Below are 19,373 nucleotides of genomic sequence, written 5' to 3'. Positions count from 1 at the left end.
ACATAGTGGGAAGCAACCCATTAAATGCACTGGGGTAACAAATAGTGAGCTGCACACAGTCCCCCGAGTGCCAGGCCTAACAAGGGTGACCTCCTGCTAGCCTAAACCCCAGCCCTGCCAGCCTGAGGCATCCCCTCCTTACACCCTCCAGGCTGGCTGGGGCCACCCCCACACACCTGCATTCAAGAGGGGTTTGTGTGCAGAATTCAGGGGTCAAAGCCCAGATAAGCACACATGAGCAGCGTAGGTCAGGAGAAAGTCTTTCAGCAGGGCTGGTCTAGTTCTGTACTTAAAAGTCAGGCACAGGCTGCAGCCATCCCACCGTGCAGGTCTCCAGACCCTTCCCCAGCTTCATCGCCGTTGTCTGGACATGCTCCAGCCCATCAGCATCCTTCTCAGAGTGTAGGACCTAAACTGAATGGAGGATTTGAGATGTGGCCTCACCAGAGCCCAGCCCAGAGGGAAGATCTTTGCCCTGCTCTTGCTGACAGCAGCCAGGCAGCCACTGCCCTGACCACATCCACACGGACCTTGACACCCGACCCGGAGCCAGCAGGCCCTGTGCTGCGGGCACCGGCTGCACACGAGCCCAGGGCATTTGTCAGCGCTGCTTCCCTGGCCCCACGCCCTGCCCTCCCCCGTGCGGGGACAGAACTACAGTACCCGGCACTGCCGGCTGGGCAGTTGTCGTGGGAACAATGGGCGGGAGGCCAGCCCCGCGCTGTGCGACCGGACGGCGACCGGCGTCGCTAAACGAAGAGCAATAAATAAAGAGTTAGAAGGGAAGCGGTGCCGGCTGTTGAGGGTGGGGAGCGGCATGGTCGCTGCCCGTCCCAGTCGCGCACGGCTGTGCTCAGCCCCGCTGCTCTGGGTCGGGGTTACTCTTTATTTGCAAAGGGAAGGTTTGAGCGTTTTTCTTTTTTCAAAGTCAGGGACTATGGAAAGCTGAAGGACCCTTCCCGGCCTGGTGTTTACCCACCCCAGCCTCAGTGCAGGGCGTGGAAGGTACCACTGTTGAGCCTGGTGACGGTACCAGGACCCAACACCATCCCCGAGCCTGCTAGAGCCGTGGCCTTGCAAGAGGAAAATCGCTTCTTGACAGCATTTTTTGGCCCTAAAACATGTGCTGGCCAGTGTCTTCCGTGGTGCTGGCCAGTGTTCTCCCTGCTCAGAGGCTGGGGTTAGGCCAGTTCTCTTACACCAGCCCAGGCTGGCTGCAGCATAGGCGGTGCCGCCGCTGGGAATGCAGCCTCCGCCTGGGGCTCGCCGGGGATCTAATGCACCTCCTTGATAATTACTGACAGCGATCTCCATCTGCCAGCCAGTGGGCACAACTGGACCCAGCTCTCTGCAGCCAGCATCAGCTGGAGGAACCACCCCATGGCACCACCTTCAACTTGCAAAGAGGCTTTTAAAATCATGGAGGGGAAAGAAACCACCAGCAGACCCCAAGATGCCTGCGGGCATGGCCGCCCAGCCTCCCCCCACCTCCCTCCGTCAGTGACTCACCTGAACAAAGCCTGACAGTGCCGAGTTTGTTGGTGCTCAGCAAATCATGCTCCCAGATGTGCTCTCCCCGCAGCGCTGCGCTGAGCAGACACCCCCCAAGTCCTCGAAACATGCTCCAGGGGTGCCTGTGGGTGTCCCTGGGGCCCGGCGAGCCGGTAATACCGGTGGGGAGGGCTCTGGCTTCAGGTTCCATCTTGTCTGGACACCTCTGTGGGCTTTGCCAGCCAGGGAGAGTGGGGCAGGTTTCCTCCTTGTGCAACCTGCACGCACCTGGCAGGATGGGTGGGTTGCTTGGGTTACTTTCCCCCTCCTTTTTTCTCTTTTTTTTTTTCTTCCCTTTCTTTCTTTTCCCCTCCCAAAAGCCAGAGTTGTTGGGGTTTTGTTTTTGGTTTTTTCTTCTACAGATTCAGGTGGAGATGGAGGTGGAGCAGCAGGAGGGAGGGACAGCCAACCCCTCCTGCCAGCCTGGCGCTCGGCGATTGGGGTGGTGAAGGGCAGGGGCTGAGCTGGGGAGGGAGGAAAATAAATACATTATTAAAAAGACCCCAAAAAAAGAGAAAGCCCAAGCAGAGATCTGGGAGGTGCAGTCGTCTGGAGCAGCACACAGGAGACGTGGCTGGCAGGGAGCCTGCAGCCAGGGCACCAGGAAGCTTTGCAGGTAAATGCCACTCTCCTTCCTCCCCTTTCCATGTCGCTGCCAGGTTCAGCAGGGTCTGGACCAGGCTCTTCAGGGCTTTCCCTCTCCCCACCAGCCCTGCTGCTCCCCTGGCTCCACATTCTCCTTCAGCACTCACAGCCCTGCAGCCTCCCTGCCTGCCTTGCTTGCCTTATGGCCATACTCCAGGGAATGGCGCAGCCCAACCCTTGCTTTCACCCTGCACTGTTCTCTGCCACACTTGGAGCACCACAAATCCAGAGTGTCCCCAACCTCAAGGTGCAGGAACCAGGAGCATGCTGCTGCCCAGCCTCCTGAGCTCCTCCTCCCTCACGGACGGCAGCCCTGCACCCACCCACGCTTTGGGCATCCATTGTCATTTCGAGCCCCAGAGCAGAAGGGCTTCATGGGGCCGTGGAGGTGCCCAGGGCCTCCCTCACCTCTCTGGCCAGGCTGAAGCTTCTTGAGTCTTCCTGGTTTCTGCCCATCAGGGTGAGGGTCCATGTGGGTGACCATCTGAGCAGTGCTGGCTTCTCTAGCCTCTGCTTGTCCATCTAAGTCAAGGAGAAGCCAAATTAATCCTCGAGGCATAAACCACCTTGCAGCTGCCCAAGCTGCACACCTTATAACTGTCCCCCACGTACCCTGAGACATGGCTTCACTCACACCTGGCTCTAGGGCAGCTGTGCCAAAGGCAAGCAAGGTGCCCCCATGGCTGCTCAGGGCAGGGCTGCCCACAGACCCCTGCCTATGTCACACCAGCAAGGATGTGGCCTGTCCAGGGACCAGCCCAGCCTCCACAGCCCTGCTCCTCCCCAACACCACTCTGCAGCTGAGAGCAAAGCAGCTCTGGGGAAAGAGGCACCTGGGAGAGATTTTTATCCCTCCTGGTCCCAGCATTCTGCTGGCTGTGTTCACAGTCACACTGCCTTGCAGAAGCCAGCACCCAGGTAGATGTCCCTGCAGAAGGCAGCACCTAGATGCATTGCTATAAATAAACCACCCCTGGTTCATTAGCAGTTTCATCAGGCAGGTCAGGCTGGAGGCAGCACTGCAGGCAAGACAGGGTGGTGGCAGCACCAAGGGGTCCCTACTGAGCCCCTTACCCACGGCCAGGGGCACTGGGGAGGGGCTGCACATCCCATGGCTGACCTACAGCCACAGCTCATTTCCCCTGGCTGGCCTCTGCTGTGTCCTGCAGCCACCACTTGGTCATCAATCATCTCCCTGCCAGTTCACAGGCACGAAAGGCAGCAAGTCAGTGCTGTGCAGGGAGGGCAGCTGACATGCTGCCCACTGAGCCATGGGCAGGCCACAGCCTTGGCACCTGCCCACCCCAGGACCCCAGTCTCTGCAGGAAGCAATGGAGGCTCCTGGAGTTCTCCCTGTTCTGGCCCAGCCTGGAGCAGCCCCCACTCACGGAGCCATTTCTGACCCATTCCAGTCAGCCTGCCCTGCCACAGCTGCAGCTGGACTTTGTCCCCCGGAAGACACCGCTCTGTGGGGGCCCTCCTGCCAGGGCTGCCCTGCAGTGCTGCCAGCAGCTCCCCCACCGCTCGCCTGGGCACGCCATGGCAGGTAGGCTCCAAAATCTACACTTCAACCCCTTTCCAGCTAGGAAGGACCCCTTGCTCGCAGGGGGGCAAGTACCTGCTCCAGCTGGGCCTTTTAAGGACAGGCCAGGGTCCGTCCCAGCCCCAGGAACCAGCTCAGCCTGCTGCAAAGCTGCCATGGGCACCGCTCCTGCCAGCCCCCGGGGCACAGCTCAGTTTTTCCAGGGGAGCTGGCACGGCCACCACAGTCACCCACCCAGCTGGCAGCTGGATCAGCTTTCCCATCTGAAACCCCCTTCCCACTGTGCTCACAGATCATTGCAGCGTGCACCCCAAAATCCTTGTCCCAGCTGCCAACAAGACACTGGACCTGGCACTGGGGAGCCAGGTTGAGCTGAACTGCACCGTGGGCTGGGCAGCTGCCGAGCACTGCCAGCCTGCCCCAGCCTGGAGCAAGGATGGGCAGTGGCTGGGAAATGAGAGCAGGCAGGACACCACCTGGTAAGGAGCCGTGGGGGTATGTCTCTCTGTCTGTCTGTCTGTCTGCCTGCCAGGGTGGGTCACCTCATGCCCCCACCCACGGCGGCCCCCTCTTCCCCCAGGCTGGCACAGAACAGCTCTGAGCAGCTCCTCAGCAGCGTCCTGCAGCTCAACCTCACTCACGACGCCGACTTTGGGGTCTTTGCCTGCTGGGTCAGCAATGCCACTGCCACCTTCACCCTGCGGCGAGCGGGTAGGGAGGTGCTGGGCACAGAGAGGGGACACCCCCAAGGAGGGCCCACTGGCTAGGGCAGGAGCAGCAGCCCTGTGGGCATCACCAAAGTGGGTGTTGGGGCATCACTACCTCTGCCAGGGCAGTGCACAAGGTGTGCACCAAACACAGTCCTGCCGGGCCATCAGCCACACTCACTGTGCCCTTCCCTGTCCTTGCAGAGGTGGCAGGGCACGTGCCCGCGGTGCTGGCAGCCCTCCTGGTGCTGACACTGCTGATGCTTCTGGCTGGGCTCTACGTCCGGTGCCGCCTGAATGCGCTCCTCTGGTACCGGAACCGCTACGGCGAGCTGGAGATTAACGGTGAGCTGCTGGGGACGGGCACAGAGCTACTGCTCAGCTTGGGGAAACAGCCCCCGGACCCTTGGGCAGAGCCCTCCCCAGCACCACAACCCTGTCCCCACGGCTGTCCCCAGACGGGAAGCTGTACGATGCCTACGTCTCGCACGCCCCCAGCCCCGACGACAGGAAGTTTGTCAACTTCATCTTGAAGCCGCAGCTGGAGAACCGCTACGGCTACAAACTCTTCCTGGACGAGCAAACCATCCTGCCCAACTCAGGTGGGTACCAGAGCCGCGGGGGGTCGGGCAGAGGGGTGGCACCAGCACCCGGGGGCTCTGAATCGCTGTGCCCGCAGAGCCCTCAGCCGACCTCATCATGAACGTCAGCCGCTGCCGGCGCCTGATCGTGGTCCTGTCCGTGGCGTACCTGGAGCAGGACTGGTGCAACAGCAGCTTCAGGTAGGAGCAGCTCCAGCGTCCTCCCGAGGTGCTGGCAAGGTTTCTCCTCTCCTGCCGCACGCCTGTCTCGCAGGGAAGGGCTCTGGAGGCTGCTGGAGCTTTCTAAGAAACCAATCTTCATCGTCTTCGAGAGCCAGTACCGAGAGATCAGCCACCCTGCCATCAGCCTGCTGAGGCAGCACCGGAACGTGGTGACCTTGCTGGTGTGGAGAGCTGGCTCCATGGTGAGAGCTGTCCAGCACCTTGGCCACCTCCATCCCTAGTGCCCCATTCTGTGTCAGCCCCCCCTGGGATGCTCTGGGACTGCTCCCTGTGCTTCAGAGCTCCTGCAAAGCAGGCTGGGGGCACTCACCTCTTAGAGGCAGCTTAAAACCCCCGACTAACACAGCCCTAGATCTGGGTGCCCGCTCCCCAGACGTGTGCCATCAGGAACCCCATGCCAATCCAGGCTCTCCCTGGGTTGTGGTGCCAGGATGAAGCCTCAGCTCCGAGGGTGCAGCTTTGCCCCATGGCTGCTCCAGCTGTGTTGGGGCCAGGCTGGGAGCTGGAGCCCTGAGGAGCAGGAGCCCTGCAGAGCAGGTCGGGCCGGTTTCTGCTGGCACAGGCACGCTGCCGCGCCAGAGGCACAGCCCATGCCTTGGCTCAGCTCCCAAAGCCGGCAGGAGGGAGCTGAGCCCCACAAAGCCTGCACCAGTCCTGGGCTGGGCTCCATGGTGGTCCCACCCTGGCTCATCTTCTCCTTGCCCCATGCAGACTCCCTCCTCGGACTTCTGGAAAGAGCTGTGCCTGGCCCTGCCCTGCAAGGTGTCCTTCCAGGGGACCGTGGGGGACCCGCAGACCCAGCTGCAGGAGGACAAGGACCCCATGCTGATCCTGCACAGCAGCTACCTGGACAGTGGTGGAGACCTCCAACCTGACGGGGACCTCGGTACAGGTCCTTGTCACTTGCTGCCTCTCCTAGGGGGGACCAGAGGTGCACTGGCGGTCACCTTTGGGCCTTGCTTCCCCCTGCCACGGCAGACAGGCTCCATTTAGCCCCTTCCTCACTCTCTCAAACCCATTTCCATGCTCCCTCCAGGCCTCCGAGGGTGTATCTTCAGAAGTCCTCCCCCTCCCCGCATCGGCGGCCCTGGAGCTCCCACGATGGCTGCTGCCGGCGGGACAGAGGAGGAGCAGCTGAGGGACGGCCGCAGACCAGAGCTTGATGTCTCGGACCTGGGGTCGCGCAACTACGGTGCCCGCACCGACTTCTACTGCCTGGTGACAGAGGATGACCTCTGAGCAGAGCCATGGGCTGGCAAAGGCAGCATTTCCTCCCCGCAGGGCCACACAGACCCAGGTCGTGGTCAGAGGAGCCTGAGCCTCACGGTGGGACCGAAGCCAAACCCTTGACGGGGAGGACAGAAGCTGGCTTCTGGCAGGAGGCTCCATGGTAGAAAGCCAGGACCTGCCTGTAGAGCCTGGGCACCCTTGGGTGCTGCCCTTCTCCTTCACTGTGGGCCCAAGGGACATTTGTCCTGCACCATGGACAGGCACTGGCCTGGGCAATGCTCTCCAGGCAGCAACCTGCCCCAGTGCCACTTGCTCAGGAGTTGGGGAATGCCCAATGGGAGCAGCTGTGGCACCTTCTCTCCCAGGGAAGGCAATAAAATGCTGCTGCACCAAGCTGGTGGTGTCCATCTGCAGGGACTGGGGTGGAAGTGGTGGTCTCCCCCCACCCCAGGCAGTATCCATCCCACCCTCCTACCAACATCCCCACCATGGTGACTCAGAGCAGTGCCCAGGCACAGCAAGCAGGGTGGCACTGCAGGGTGAGCTGGGTGTCCCTCTCCTCTCCTGCCCTCCTGGGTGCCAGCAGGGAGACAGGCAGGCACCATTCAAGGCCTTTATTTCAGAGACACAGAGGGGCAGGCAGGTTGTACCCTGAGAGCTGGGGGGACAAACACTGTGAGACCCCAGCCCAGACTGCATCGGGCGCCGGCACACCAAGGGGTCCACACCAGCTCTGGATGTGGCCCCTCCTGGCAGTGCCACCTGGTGTCCCTCACCCCCCCTCCCCTCTACCTACTCTACCCTGTTTCCCCAGTGGGGTGCATGATGCCCCTCAAGCACAGCATCTCCCCCCCCAGCCCCAAACCCACCAGCAGACCAAAGCCCCCCACAGCTCCCCTGCATCCCACCTCGTGCCCCAGCCCAGCTGCTATCTCCACAGGGAGAGCTTTGGACCTGCTGCCCTGCCTGCCCCAGCCACGTCTAGCAGCAAGGGCACCAAGGGCATCTTCCCCACCCTGCAGGGAGACGCTGCCCAGCAAACAGCAGCTGCCCAGCCCTGCCCAAATCCTGCTTACCCAGCACCAGCAGGCCTGGTGCTGAGCAGAGCAGTGGGCTGGGAGTGACAGTGGTGGCCCTGCCTGCACTGGGACATTGTTGCTGGGCGTAAGAATGGAGACAGTGTGGCTCAGGGAGCCCCTGGCTACCTGGGGTGAGAGCATGAACCTCTCCAGTCACACTCCTCACCCTGTCCCTGGGCAAAGGGGGCACGCAGCACCCCATTCCCGCTTCCCAGCTCTTTACAGCCCCATAAAACTTTGGGAAGCCACCTCAGAGCTCCCAGAACCCCCCTGAGATATGCAAAGCCCCGTGCCCAGCCAGGGCAGAGCATGTAACCCATGGTGCACCCCACACCAGCATGGTGACACCAGCCCCCAGCATGCCATGATGTGGGGAGCTGATCTGGCTGCCCCCAGAAGCCCCCTCCCCACCGGCCTTGCATTGCAGGAGTGCCCCCAGTGCCCCACAGCTCTCTGGGAGCAGGTCCCAGTGGGGCTGGGCTTAGGGCTGAGTGTCCCCTGCCCAGGGGAGGGGGTCCCAGCAGAGGGGGAGGAGAAAGGGGCACAGTGGGGACTATGCTACAGAGCAGAGGTCTGGCAGTGAGCAGCCTCCCTGGGGCACATCCCAGTGAGGAGAGTCTGGCTCCTGGGGGTGTCCTCACAGGCCAAGGAAGTCCTCCTTCCGGTACCCCTTCTGCAAGGAGACAGGAACCCATCAGAGAGGTGGCACCAGCGCTGGCACTCCTGCCAGGACACCCTGCCCACACCTTGCTGGGCACTGGGAATGCCACACAAATCCCCTCTGCTCTGGCACCAATGGCCACACTGCCCCTACCCCATCACTGCAGGTGTCACCCCCAGGACCATGCTCTGGGGACATCCCCATCCCTGTCCCACCCCTGGCAGCATTGGAGGGAGATGGCTTTCTGAGGTGAAGCCCCTGGCCTTGACTGCCTTGGAATCCATCCCAGCATTCCAGCAGCTGCAGGAGGCCTCAGGGGGTGGCACATACCATCTTGAAGTCCCGGTGGAGCTTGGTGTACTGCCACATGTTGCCCAGCAGGCTGGCTGCTGCTCTGGAGGACTTCTCGTGGTCCGAGCTGGGACAGGGACACAAGGCAGTGAGTTCTGGGTACTGCTGCGCATGGGACGGAGCCCATCAGCCAGCTCGAGGATACCACCCTAGAGGGGCCCAGAGGAGCTGAGAACTTAGTGCTGTTGGGAGGAGGCTGATGGCTAAAGGCTGGAGCCCACCACAGTGTGCCCAGTGGCAAATGTTTGTGGCAGGAGAGCCGAGAAGTGTCCAGATGGGAAGAAGGTGGCTGCAGCAATGGGCAGTCCTCTGATGGGGCATCCTAAGGAGGTGGCAAAGCACTGGAAGGTGGCCATGAGTCCCCTCTAAACTGCTCTGGGAACTCCCAAAACCAAGCCTTGGGAGGGTAGACTGGTTGTGACTCTCTTCCACCTCGCTGGACCAGGGAAGGAAGGAGAGACCAGGGCTGGACCCCAGAACGGAGCTGGGACAGCAAAGCAGGCAGAGAGCTCCCACCTGTCCCTTCTCTTCTTGATGTAGAAGAGCTTCCTGAGGCCATCAAAGTAGACAATGTCTCGGGCAGCCATGGGGCTCTCCACCACCAGGTTGTTGAGGACTGCGATGATGTTCACAATGACATCAGCAGGCGGTGCCTTGTCCCCCACGCTCCCCGGCAGCTTCTCCACCAAGTGGCTGACCACCTTGGTTGCTGGAGGGTAAAGGGCTCACGTCAGTACTGGTGACACCCAACAACCCGGGGATGAACCCTGCAGCCTCCTGGGGACAATGAGGGGACAAAGGGTCCTGCCAAGGCCTTGTGGGGCAGCCCAAGGGACACCCTTGTGACCTTTGGAGCCTGCTGAGAGTCCTTGGCCCCTGGGAGAGGACTGGGGGGCTGAGGGCAAAGCCAGGTGAGATGGTGAGGCTGGGGACAGAGCAGAGGGCACGGAGGGCGTTTGGTTGCTGGGGACAAGGCATGGAGCTGCCACCGCTTGCTCAGCGCCGAGCAGGGGTGCAGCAGGCAAGAAGGTACTGAGGTGTGGCTGGAGAGATCTGGAGGCCAGGGGAGAAGGCAGAGGGCGGAAGGCAGGCGTGGGGCAGCACTCACACATCTCGTCCTTGTTGCGGGCGTGGCGGGACAGGTTGCGGATAAGGCCAGTGAGGGAGCGCAGCTGGTGGTGGTCGGCGGTGCGGACGCGGTCCAGCACGGGGTTCAGGATGCGCTCCTGCTCCAGCGCCAGCCGGCTCAGCACGCCTGCCCACTGCCAGGCAAACACCCGCTGGCAGCCAGCCCAGGCAGACCCTCCAGCCCGCTCCTCCTGCTCCCACCCACCCTCCTCCTCTTGCTCAACAGAGCCAGCTCAGGGTGACCCATGCCCGGCTGGTAAGTAGTGCTACCACCACGGCCCCCACCCAGGAAGGGGTGGTGCCAACCCCCAGGGAGCTGCACAGGATCATAGGATGTTAGGGGTTGGAAGGGACCTTCAAAGATCATCAAGTCCAACCCCCCTGCCAGAGCAGGGCCATAGAATCCAGCACAGGTCGCACAGGAACACATCCAGGTGGGTTTTTAAAGTCTCCAGAGAAGAAGACTCCCTGGGCACAGCTGTGGTGGACCAAGGCATTAGGGACAACCAGGTAAGAGAGGGCAAGGCCCTGGGGACGCTCCCCTCGTGTGGCCTCACCCTGCGGTCTCCAGCGGTGATGTTCTGCAGGGCTCCCGAGGCTGCCTCCGTGGTGTGCTTGTTGAGCTCGCAGCGCTGCAGCAGCCGGTTGTAGATGCCCACAATCTGCGGGTTCCAGAGCCACTCCATGCCCTTGGGGTCCTTGGAGACCTCCGTGAAGGTGACAATGTCTGTGTTCAGGTAGTGCTGTAGGCACAGGGGTAGCATGGTTAGACTTGGAGGTGTCCCCTCTGCAGTGTCCCCTGCTGCTGCTGTCCCCTTTTCTCTGCACGCCTCAGCTGCTGGGAGGCTGGAGGGACCTGTCAGGTCACTCTGGGCTGTGTCCTGCCCCTCGGCATGGCAAAGTGGGAGCTCAGCACCCTGATTCACCCCACTCACCTGATTCACCCTCTGCTGAGCTCACTCATGTCCCACCCAGCAGCTGAGGCCAGCATCCACCTCCACCCCAGCACCACCTCCACCCCAGCATCACCTCCACCACCGGCTGCCTCCTGGTGCCAGCTCCGCCCCAGGTGACACAGCCATCACGATGCCACTGCTGCCCAGGCACTGACCTCTCGTGCTTTCCTGCTCTGGGGGCTAAAGCAGCCCACCAGCTCCCCTGTCATTGTGCCACTCTGGTTCCTCCGGTGGCCCTCCAGGCGCTGGAGGAAGGATGGAGGCATCTCATCGTACAGGCGGTAGGAGAGGTTGCGCAGGACACAGACTGCATTCTCCACGCTCTGAGGGGGGAAACGTGAGGGTGTCAGTCCTGGTGCCATCTACTAGGGCATCTCCAGCTGGCACATACCCTAGGGCACAATCCCATGGGGCTCCGTGGCGAGGGCAACCCCAGTAATATCACTGGTGCTCAGTAAGCCCAGATGGAACCAGACTGGTTTCCCATCACCACATCAGGACAGGCCACTGTGCCACGGTGGCCAGCAGGAGGGAGGGACCAGGGCTCCTGAGGGCACCCAAACCCTCTCAGCATCCAGCTCCCAGGGCTCACCTTGTCCTCTGACTTGCCCACTTCCAGGGAGCTGTTCACATAGTGGATCATGGAGTCCACCAGCCCATGGCACTCACGCATCTTCTTCCGTGTCTGCTGGCTGGCAGAGCTGAGATTCCTGCCCAGGGAAAACCAGAGCATTGCAGCAGGAAGGAGCTTCCCCATGGCCACCTCCCTCCTGCCACAGGGCACCACCATGGGGAGGCAGATAAGGCCTCTCCCATGGGGCTGCTAGGCTTTGCCTTGATGCACAAATACTGCAAGGGACAGGGATCCCAGGAGTGAGCCCCCCAGACCTTGCTCCATGTGTGCAGCACCAGTGGTGCCTCTTCCTCTACCCAAAGCTTTACCCACAGCAGGAGGTGTGGAGCTGGCATGGAGCAGGTACCTGAGGAAGCCTGTTGAGTTGTAGAAGATCTCTGCCTCCGAAGGGTTCTGCTGGATCACCCCTGAACCACCCAGCCCAGAGAGAGGCACCAGGACCAGGTCTGTGAGCTGCTCCAGGGTGTCCCGTGCCAGGCGATCCTTCAGGTTGTCACTGGAGGAGAGATTCCACAGGATCCCTGCACAGAACAAGATCCTCAGTCTCGGGAAGGGATGGAGACCATGCTCCCCTGCCTCACCTCACCAGGGCAACCACAGGAGCAGCCACAGGACAGGGTGGGCAATGAGGACGCCAAGAGGCCATCCCTATGGAGTGGCAGCCCAAGTTTATTCACAGCGCGGGGGCACCGTGTGCCACCCGCAGAGATGGACGGCCCCGGCCCCTACCCGCCCCCGGCCCCGCCCCCAACCTGTGACGTTCTTGCGCAGCTCATCGTCAGGCTCCCGCAGCGTCCGCATCAGCTCGTAGATGCCATTCTCCTCCACCAGTGCCACCTTGTTCTCGGCGTTGTCGTAGATGAGGTTGCGCATGGCGCCCGTGGCATGGCGCTGCACCTCCTGGTTGGGGCTGTTGAACAGCTTCACCAGCTTGGGCATGGCCTGGAGGCTCCGGGCCTGGGAAGGGACAGCCCAGCTGGGTTGAGATGTCTGGCCCGTTCGTTCATCTGGGGGCTCCCTCCATCTCCTCCACCCTCCCGAGGCTGCTCTATGCCTTGGCAGAGGCAGTGCAGACTCCTGCGGCTCCTGGGTGCTCACCTGCTTCTTGGCGTTGCTGTCACTGTAGCACTTGTGCTGCAGGTAGGCAGCACCCAGGACCTGCAGGTTGGGGTCGCTGGCTATCAGGTATTTCACTGCAAAGGGCAGGTCGATGTCGTCAAACCTGGAAGCCACAGGCAGCTGAGGAAGAGCCCAGGCAGAGCAGCCCACAGGGGTCCTCCACCCCTGCACCACGCCATGTTCTGTCTCTTAGAAGAGACCCATCCACACATCTCCCTCCCCACCACTCTTGACACAGGGAACTCCAGATCCAGCTCCTCTCCTGGACATTCAGCTAAGACCACATGCAGAGCTCAGAGGTCAGCCCACACCATGGTCCATCACTACTGGGCCAAATTATACCCTACAGCTCCTTCCTCCTGCTGTGCTGCTTGCAGCAAGGTAACACTGGGCTAAGAAGGAGAGAATGGCCGTCAGTCAGCCAAGTGACTAAGATGGGAACGAGGTTTAAGGTGGTGCTGGACCAGAAAGAGATGAAGGCTACAGAAGGAGGATTGTGCCCTCGACAAGCCAAGTGACTAAGGTGGGACTAAGCGGGTGTCAGACCAGCCCCCTGGCACTCACCCCCCCGACTGGTGGCTGAGCAGTGTGCTGTGCCCGTTGTACATCTCCATGGCACGCTGGTCCTGCAGGTGGTGGCCAGACTCAGCCAGGCTGCGCACAGAGGGGGCGCGGGAGCTGTGCTCCCCCATGCCCATGTAGGAACTGCTCACGGTCGCCTGCGAGGCCGCCTGGATGCTGCCATAGGAGCCGGCGCTGAGCCGCGAGCGGTTGTTGCTCTGGAAGCGCTGCAGCGTGCGCATGGCCGGGGCGCGGATCGTGCGGCCCTGGGTCCCCTCGCTGCCCTCCAGCCACTCGGAGGGGGCCTTGGTGGCGGAGCCGGCGCTCAGCTGCCTCTCGAAGGGGTAGGAGCGGCTGAAGCCGCCGTTGCCTTGGCTTTTGTAGATGGAACGGTGCCCCAGGGGATCCAGCTGCTCGGAGACGACGCTGTAGCGGTCGTCGGCGAGGGCGGGGGGCTGCAGGGGGCCGTCGGTCAGACGCAGCGAGCGCAGGGACAGAGTGTCCAGCGGCTGCCGTGGGCGGAACGTGCGCTCGTGGAACGAGCTGGGCCGCGGCGAGGCGTTGGCAACCAGCGGCACGGCATAGCCGGCGCTGTACCCCCGGCCCTTGGCCAGGCCCCCGTTGCTGACGGTTGCCATCCGCTTGTGCGGGGTCAGGTCCACGGCCGAGCGCGAGGACCAGCCACTGCCCTTCAGCGTCCCGAAATCCTTCTTAGCCAGCGGCTGGTAGAGCTGCAGGGGGGGGAACAGAGAGGTCGAGGATGCCTCCGAGCCTGTTCCTCCATCTCCACCATGGGCAGAGGAAAGGACAGAGCCCAGAGCCTCCCTCGGTGCAACCGAAGCTGCACCCGGTGGCTGGGTCCCCACCAACACCCCCAGCTGCAACAGTGAAGGGCAGTGGCACAGCGTGGGGGCAAATCCCCCTGGTACGTACCGAGGCTTTGGGCTCCAAGCCGTTGCTCTGGGAGCGGGAGCTGAAGGAGGAGCGCAGAGCCGTGCCATACTGACCACCTGTGGGACAGGGACAGAAGGGTCAAGGTGAGGGTCTGGGGGCAAAGAGCTGGGCTTGGGGACTACAGATTCCCCAACCCATCCTGGGGGCACCTCCTTTGGGCCCCACAGCGATGCCGGCAGCACTGAGGGGGATGAGGGAGTGGAAGGACACTGCCTTCGCCTGCCTGCCGGCGACAGAGAGCAGGAAAGGCGTTGGTGGCAGTACTGAGCGGTGGCTTCCCTGCCTTTCATCGTTCCCCGACGGCGAGGGGGTAATTGCCACCTTGGCGGGGACCTGGCGGCTCAGCCGGTACCCTCCACCACAGCCGGATTGGCAGCCCAAGCACCCCCACAGCCAGTCCCAGCTCTACCACCTCGAGAACAGGAGCCTGGCAGGGACCCTGCCACCCCACTGCACCCCACACTGCCCTCCTGCCTCACCAACGCCCCAGGGCCACCGGCAGGGACGGGAAGGCCACCACCGACCCCAGCAGCAGTAGGAGTGCGACTCACACCTAAGCTTGGGGCAGCCCTCGGGGTGCTGGTGGGGGTCTCTCCCCACCGCGGAGGTCCCCCAGTGCCTCGGATCGGGGGTCGGTAAAACCCTGTTCCCTGGCTGGGTGAAGCAGCAGGGCGGAGGCTGCAGACGTTAAATGGAGGAGCTTGGTTGGAGTCCTGCCAGAGGCACTGCTCAAAGGCTGGGGGGGACGGGTAGGAATCCACCAGGGCAAGAAAACACCCCCCCCAGTCCAAAGCAGGGTGTGGGACCCCCTCAGTGAAGATCCTATCCAACGCCAGGTGGGGAAACTGAGGCACCAGCTTTGGCTGAGGTAAATGAGCCCACACTGGGGTGGTGCGGCTCCCATCCCCGCTGCTGGGGTTCGGTGGAATACCTGGGGGGCTCAGTCAGGGTGGGGGCAAGACCCTAGCCCCAAGCCAGGGCATGAGCCAAAGCCTAACACCAGCCAAGCAGCTCCCACCACCTGCTGGGTCACGTTTGCCCGGGGGGGGTACACGGGGGTTCTCCCACCTCTGCTGCCATCAACGTGATCGGGGCCGTCGGGGCGGGTGGCCGCTTGCCCCCTCAGCATCATGCGGATGCGGACCTGCTCCTGGACGCGGGCGCTGCGCAGGCGCTGGGCCTCCGTCGCCTCCCGGCTCCTGCCGTCCAGCTGCCGGTCCGAGGGCAAGGCCAGCGAGCAAACGCCGGCCTCGGGCTGCAGGGCCGACAGCAAGAAGGTGTTAGTCTCCTGCATGGCGGCCGTGGTGGTGGTGGCGGCGGCGGTGCAGAGGTCGAGGCCGCCCTGCGCAGGTGAGCGCGGCGGCAGCAGCGGCTTCCCAGAGCCGTGGGGAGGCTCCCATCCCGTCCCGCCCTGCCGCTGCCACGCCTCGGCGGCAAGGAGGGGGCCGCACCGGGCTCCTTCTGACACCGCCACAGCCACGGGTAGAGGTACCCAGGGGTGACCTCGTGGGGATGAAGGGTATGAGGCAGGCAGACACCCCTGGGGGTATCCAGGGTGGTCTGGTGAGAGACCAGGCAGCCTTCCCACTGAGCCCCCCTGGGCAGCTCCACCAGTGAGCTCCACCCTCAGACACTGTCACTCTGTAGTGACTCAGACCCCCACGTGGCCCCACCAGTGAGCCCCAGCCCCCCATGTTGTTCCTGTGGCAAGACCCAGGCCCCTATATGGCCTGTCAGGGGCAGCCTGCCCCCTGACCCCCAGACATCCACATTGTCCCTCCAATGAGCCTTAGACCACCAGACAACCTCCAAAGGGAGCTCTGGACCCCCACCTGGCCTCACTGGAGAGCCTTGGACCCCTAGCTGCCTGTCTATTGACCCACAGAGACCCACGTGACTGTTCCACTAGGTCACAGGCACTCACATTGTCCCTCCAATGAACTGAAGACCCCTCAGCAAATTTCCAGGAGAGCCCCAGACCCTTGGGTGAGCTCCTCATCCAGACCCAGACCCCCACCACCACATGGCCCCACCAGCAAGCCCCAGGCAGCCTCCCTAGGAAGCCTCAGAGCCCTGAGCCAACCCTGGACCACTGGGGTATCCCCACCACTGACCCCAGCTCCCCCAGGTGCCCACCACCATGGCTGGCAACCCTATCTGGCACGTGGGGGTGATTGGCAGTAACGAGTGGCCCTCCCTGCTTTGCTCTTCAAATCAGCCAGGGAGTGAAAAACACAACAATAATCATAAAAAAAAAAAACAAAGGGGGGGAGCTGAGCGCTGCAGGAACGAGCCCAGGGTGACTCAGCCGCTGCCACCGCGCAGCTACTCATTAGGCTCAGCCCCACCCGGAGCTGCCCAGTCCGACCCTGGCACGGCCAGGATGGGGACGCCGTGCGCCCACCGAGCTTGGGAGCGGCTCCTGCCACCCCCACGCTGCCGCTTCCCTCCACTCTCCTCGGTCCCTGCCTCGCTAACTGAGCTGCTCGCTCCTGCCCGAGGCTCTGCCCGGGCAGGCGGGCACGGGGCGTTTGCCCGCGGGCACGGGCGCAGCGCCCGGGGCTGGCTCTGGGGTGCTGGCGGGCGAGCGTGGCAACGCGGCCACGGGTCAGCGCCTGGCGTCACCGCTCCCAACCCAGCTGGCACAAGCTTCGCTGCCCAGGGAGTCGGCCGAGGCTGACGCCATCCGGCGATGACAGACAGACGTCAGCGCCAGGGTCGGGATGGCCTCTGCGCTCGGCTGCAAGGGCAGTCCCCGAGGAATGTGCCGCCGTCAGCAGGAGCAGCGGGCAGTGCCGGGGCGGGGCGGCGAGAGCCGCCGGCGAGCGCTTTGGGGTGACGGTGCCTACTTTGGTGCCTCCCCAAAACCCCGTGGGCTGCCAAACCCCCGGTGCCACCTCGCCGGCTCTTGGCGGTAGGTCCAGCGATTTCATGGTTTTACTGCGAGCCTCCCCTTTGCTTAGGGGGCACACCTGACCCTTCCCGGGTACAACACCCGGGAGTAAGGCTAAGGACCCCCACCTTCTCCCACCCGGGCACCACCTAGCCGGGAGCGTTGGCGGGCACACCGAGGTTGGCAGAGCTGAGTGGGGCGCTCCCAGCCCTCCGAGCCCAGGTGAATCATGGGCTCCCCCAGAAGCAGGCAGGCAGGGCGGGTCGCTCCCCGGGCAAGCCACTGCTTGCCCTCTGGCCCCGTGCCAAGGGGCTTGGGGACACCCCGGGAGCCCCTCCATGCCCAGGGACAAAGGGACTTCGGGGGATGCCCCAGAGACTGCTTACAGCGCCATACCTCCCAGGCTCTGCCTCCCTTCTAAGCCTTCATCCCCTGGTGTGACACTGCCTTGCAGCATTAGTATGGAAACTGGGGGTTGTGGGCGGGGGTGGGGGGTTGAGGAAGGTTTGAGGAGGGCAGTTGAGGCAGCACTGACCTCATAAAGTATCTCCTCAATAGGGGAAGCCATAGGGTAGGAGTGGGGCTGTGCTGGGACACTTCAAAAGGGGCAAATTAACCAAAAAATCCCCACGACCAATAAATCAATCCACGTTTGGAACAAGCCTGGGGAATTCCCAAAGGGATCTGGGCACAGTCACCATGACACAGGATTAAACAAACTCATCCTAGGGGTTTGTAAACAGTCACTGACCCCCAGTCTGGAGACATTCCCCTTCCTTCCCTACCCTACGGTGACAGAGCCCTGGCCCCAGGGAGACCCCAGGTGCACGTTGCCCTCTCCCACCCCCCCGAGCACCTATGCCCAGAAGCAGGTCCCCAGGGAAGCACCACGGCTGCCGCTGCCATCGGCGTTTGCATCAGGGAGTGGCTGAGGCGGCACCGCGCAGCCTGGCCACAGCCAGCATGTGCCAAGAGCCGCACCAGGGCAAGCGAGCCACGAAGAGAGGAAGAAAAGAGCCTCTTGGCCAAAGCTAGCCAGGACCAGGCAGCTGCCAAATCTGGCATCCGTGCCATCCCTTCCCACTTGGCACATGGAGACTAGCGACGGGATAGGCACCACCAGCTTTCCCCGGGGACCCGCGCTGGGCATAACCATGCAAGCGGGCACGGGACCGGCCGACACGTACCTTGTTGGGTGGCCCCGGGGAGCCGTTGCCCTGCAGCATCCTCCCGGGCAGGCGGGTGCAGCCCTGGGCGCCGTGCGGGTGCCCCGGCGCGGGGTGGGCGCTGCCGTGCGCGGCGGGGCCGGGGCGTGGGCCCGCCCCGGGAGCTTACCCAACCAGGCTCTGCGCCGGCGTTTTGCATGTGCGCCCGAAACCCGCTCGCCTCAGCCCAGAGCCTGCTTCTGGGGCTGCTGGTGGCTCCTCAAAAAGCCTTGGCATGGCCACGGTGCCAGTGGGGAGGAGCCTGGGCTGCCCCAGCCTGAACAGTGGAGCCACATCTCGGCTGCCTTCGTGATGCTCCCCCCCCAAAAATCACCATTGGTCACCACTGCCATGGCCATGGGTTGAGACATCCTTGCTGCTGCCTCCCCTCGAGGTCCCCCGATGTGGTGCCCCCATGAGTGGCACAAGGAGGGTTTGGGGGCCACCCAAAGCAGAAGATGGAGGGGAGGCAGAGCTAGTGGGGCATGGTTTTTGGAGCACAGGGGGCTGCCCCGGCCCCCGCGGGTTCACAGGGAGCATGTTTGTGTGCGTGGGATGCAGCAGGAGCCCTTTGAAGCCAGATAAGCTGAGAGGGAGGGTTTGAAACGAGCCAAACCAGTTCGGGGGCCAGTGCTTTCCCCAGCACCACAGCACAGGCTCCACACTGCATCTGGCACCACTGAGGGGGGACCCCCTGGCAAAGCCTGCTGCAGGGCAGGTGACTGCCCAGGACTGCACACAGCCACTGCTGCCACCTTTGTCCCTTTCTCAGCCCAGAGGTGTTGGGCAGGCTCCCCCACTCCCCTCACCCTCCACCAAGCCCTTGCTCAGCCCCGCAGCTGGGACAGCCACACAAGGAGGCTGCTCCAGGCTGCTGTTGGCTTCCACCGCCCTGAACAAGCCCCAACACCTTGGCAGTGCCCCCTCAGGGCAGGGCGAGCTGCCCAGCCAATGCCTCACCCGGGACTGGTGCTGCTCCCCTGGGAGTGGGGACCTGCCTGCACATCACTGTCACCAGGGGCTCCAGCACCTGGCCCAGGAGAGGCTCCTCATGGTCCCCACATGGCCCCTGTGACCCCAGCTGAGCAATGGCTGCAGAAACAAAATCCTTGGGCACCTGGTTACTGGCCCTGCCCTAAGCAGGCATCATTGGCAGGCTCCTAAAAGGATCCCAACCCAGCAGGGCTGAACCAGTGTCCCCAGTAGGGGTGGCACTGGTGGTACTTTCCAGCACCAGTTCTAGCTTTGGCTCAGCCCCATGCCTGCTCAGTGGCTTTGAACTCTCCTGGCTGGGAAGCTGATGGAAAAGCTGTGCCTAAGGAAAGGTGGTTT

General features: G+C 63.0%; 2 protein-coding genes across 2 annotated transcripts; one reads left to right on the top strand and one right to left on the bottom strand.

Annotated features, from left to right (window-relative positions):
• Positions 1-4,027: 4,027 nt before the first annotated feature.
• Positions 4,028-6,509, top strand: SIGIRR (single Ig and TIR domain containing; the record flags this gene model as incomplete). The annotated part of the gene is made up of 8 exons (XM_054390454.1): positions 4,028-4,218; positions 4,320-4,450; positions 4,651-4,791; positions 4,905-5,048; positions 5,126-5,228; positions 5,302-5,452; positions 5,982-6,156; positions 6,307-6,509. Coding segments are annotated over 8 exons (1,239 nt in total), but the record flags the coding sequence as incomplete, so codon positions are not given.
• Positions 6,510-8,216: 1,707 nt separating this feature from the next.
• Positions 8,217-18,062, bottom strand: PKP3 (plakophilin 3). Its single transcript, XM_054390344.1, has 14 exons — positions 18,024-18,062; positions 15,012-15,198; positions 13,923-13,999; positions 12,993-13,720; positions 12,408-12,531; positions 12,062-12,266; positions 11,656-11,830; positions 11,268-11,385; positions 10,831-10,998; positions 10,277-10,462; positions 9,700-9,853; positions 9,108-9,300; positions 8,571-8,658; positions 8,217-8,252 (listed from the first exon to the last, which is right to left on the bottom strand). Exons 1-14 carry the CDS (start codon positions 18,060-18,062, stop codon positions 8,217-8,219), a joined length of 2,478 nt encoding a protein of 825 aa, XP_054246319.1.
• Positions 18,063-19,373: the final 1,311 nt, after the last annotated feature.

This window comes from Indicator indicator, chromosome 21, assembly GCF_027791375.1.
Source record: "Indicator indicator isolate 239-I01 chromosome 21, UM_Iind_1.1, whole genome shotgun sequence".
Taxonomy (NCBI): Eukaryota; Metazoa; Chordata; class Aves; order Piciformes; family Indicatoridae; genus Indicator; species Indicator indicator.
This window is presented reverse-complemented; position numbering and strand designations above follow the sequence as displayed.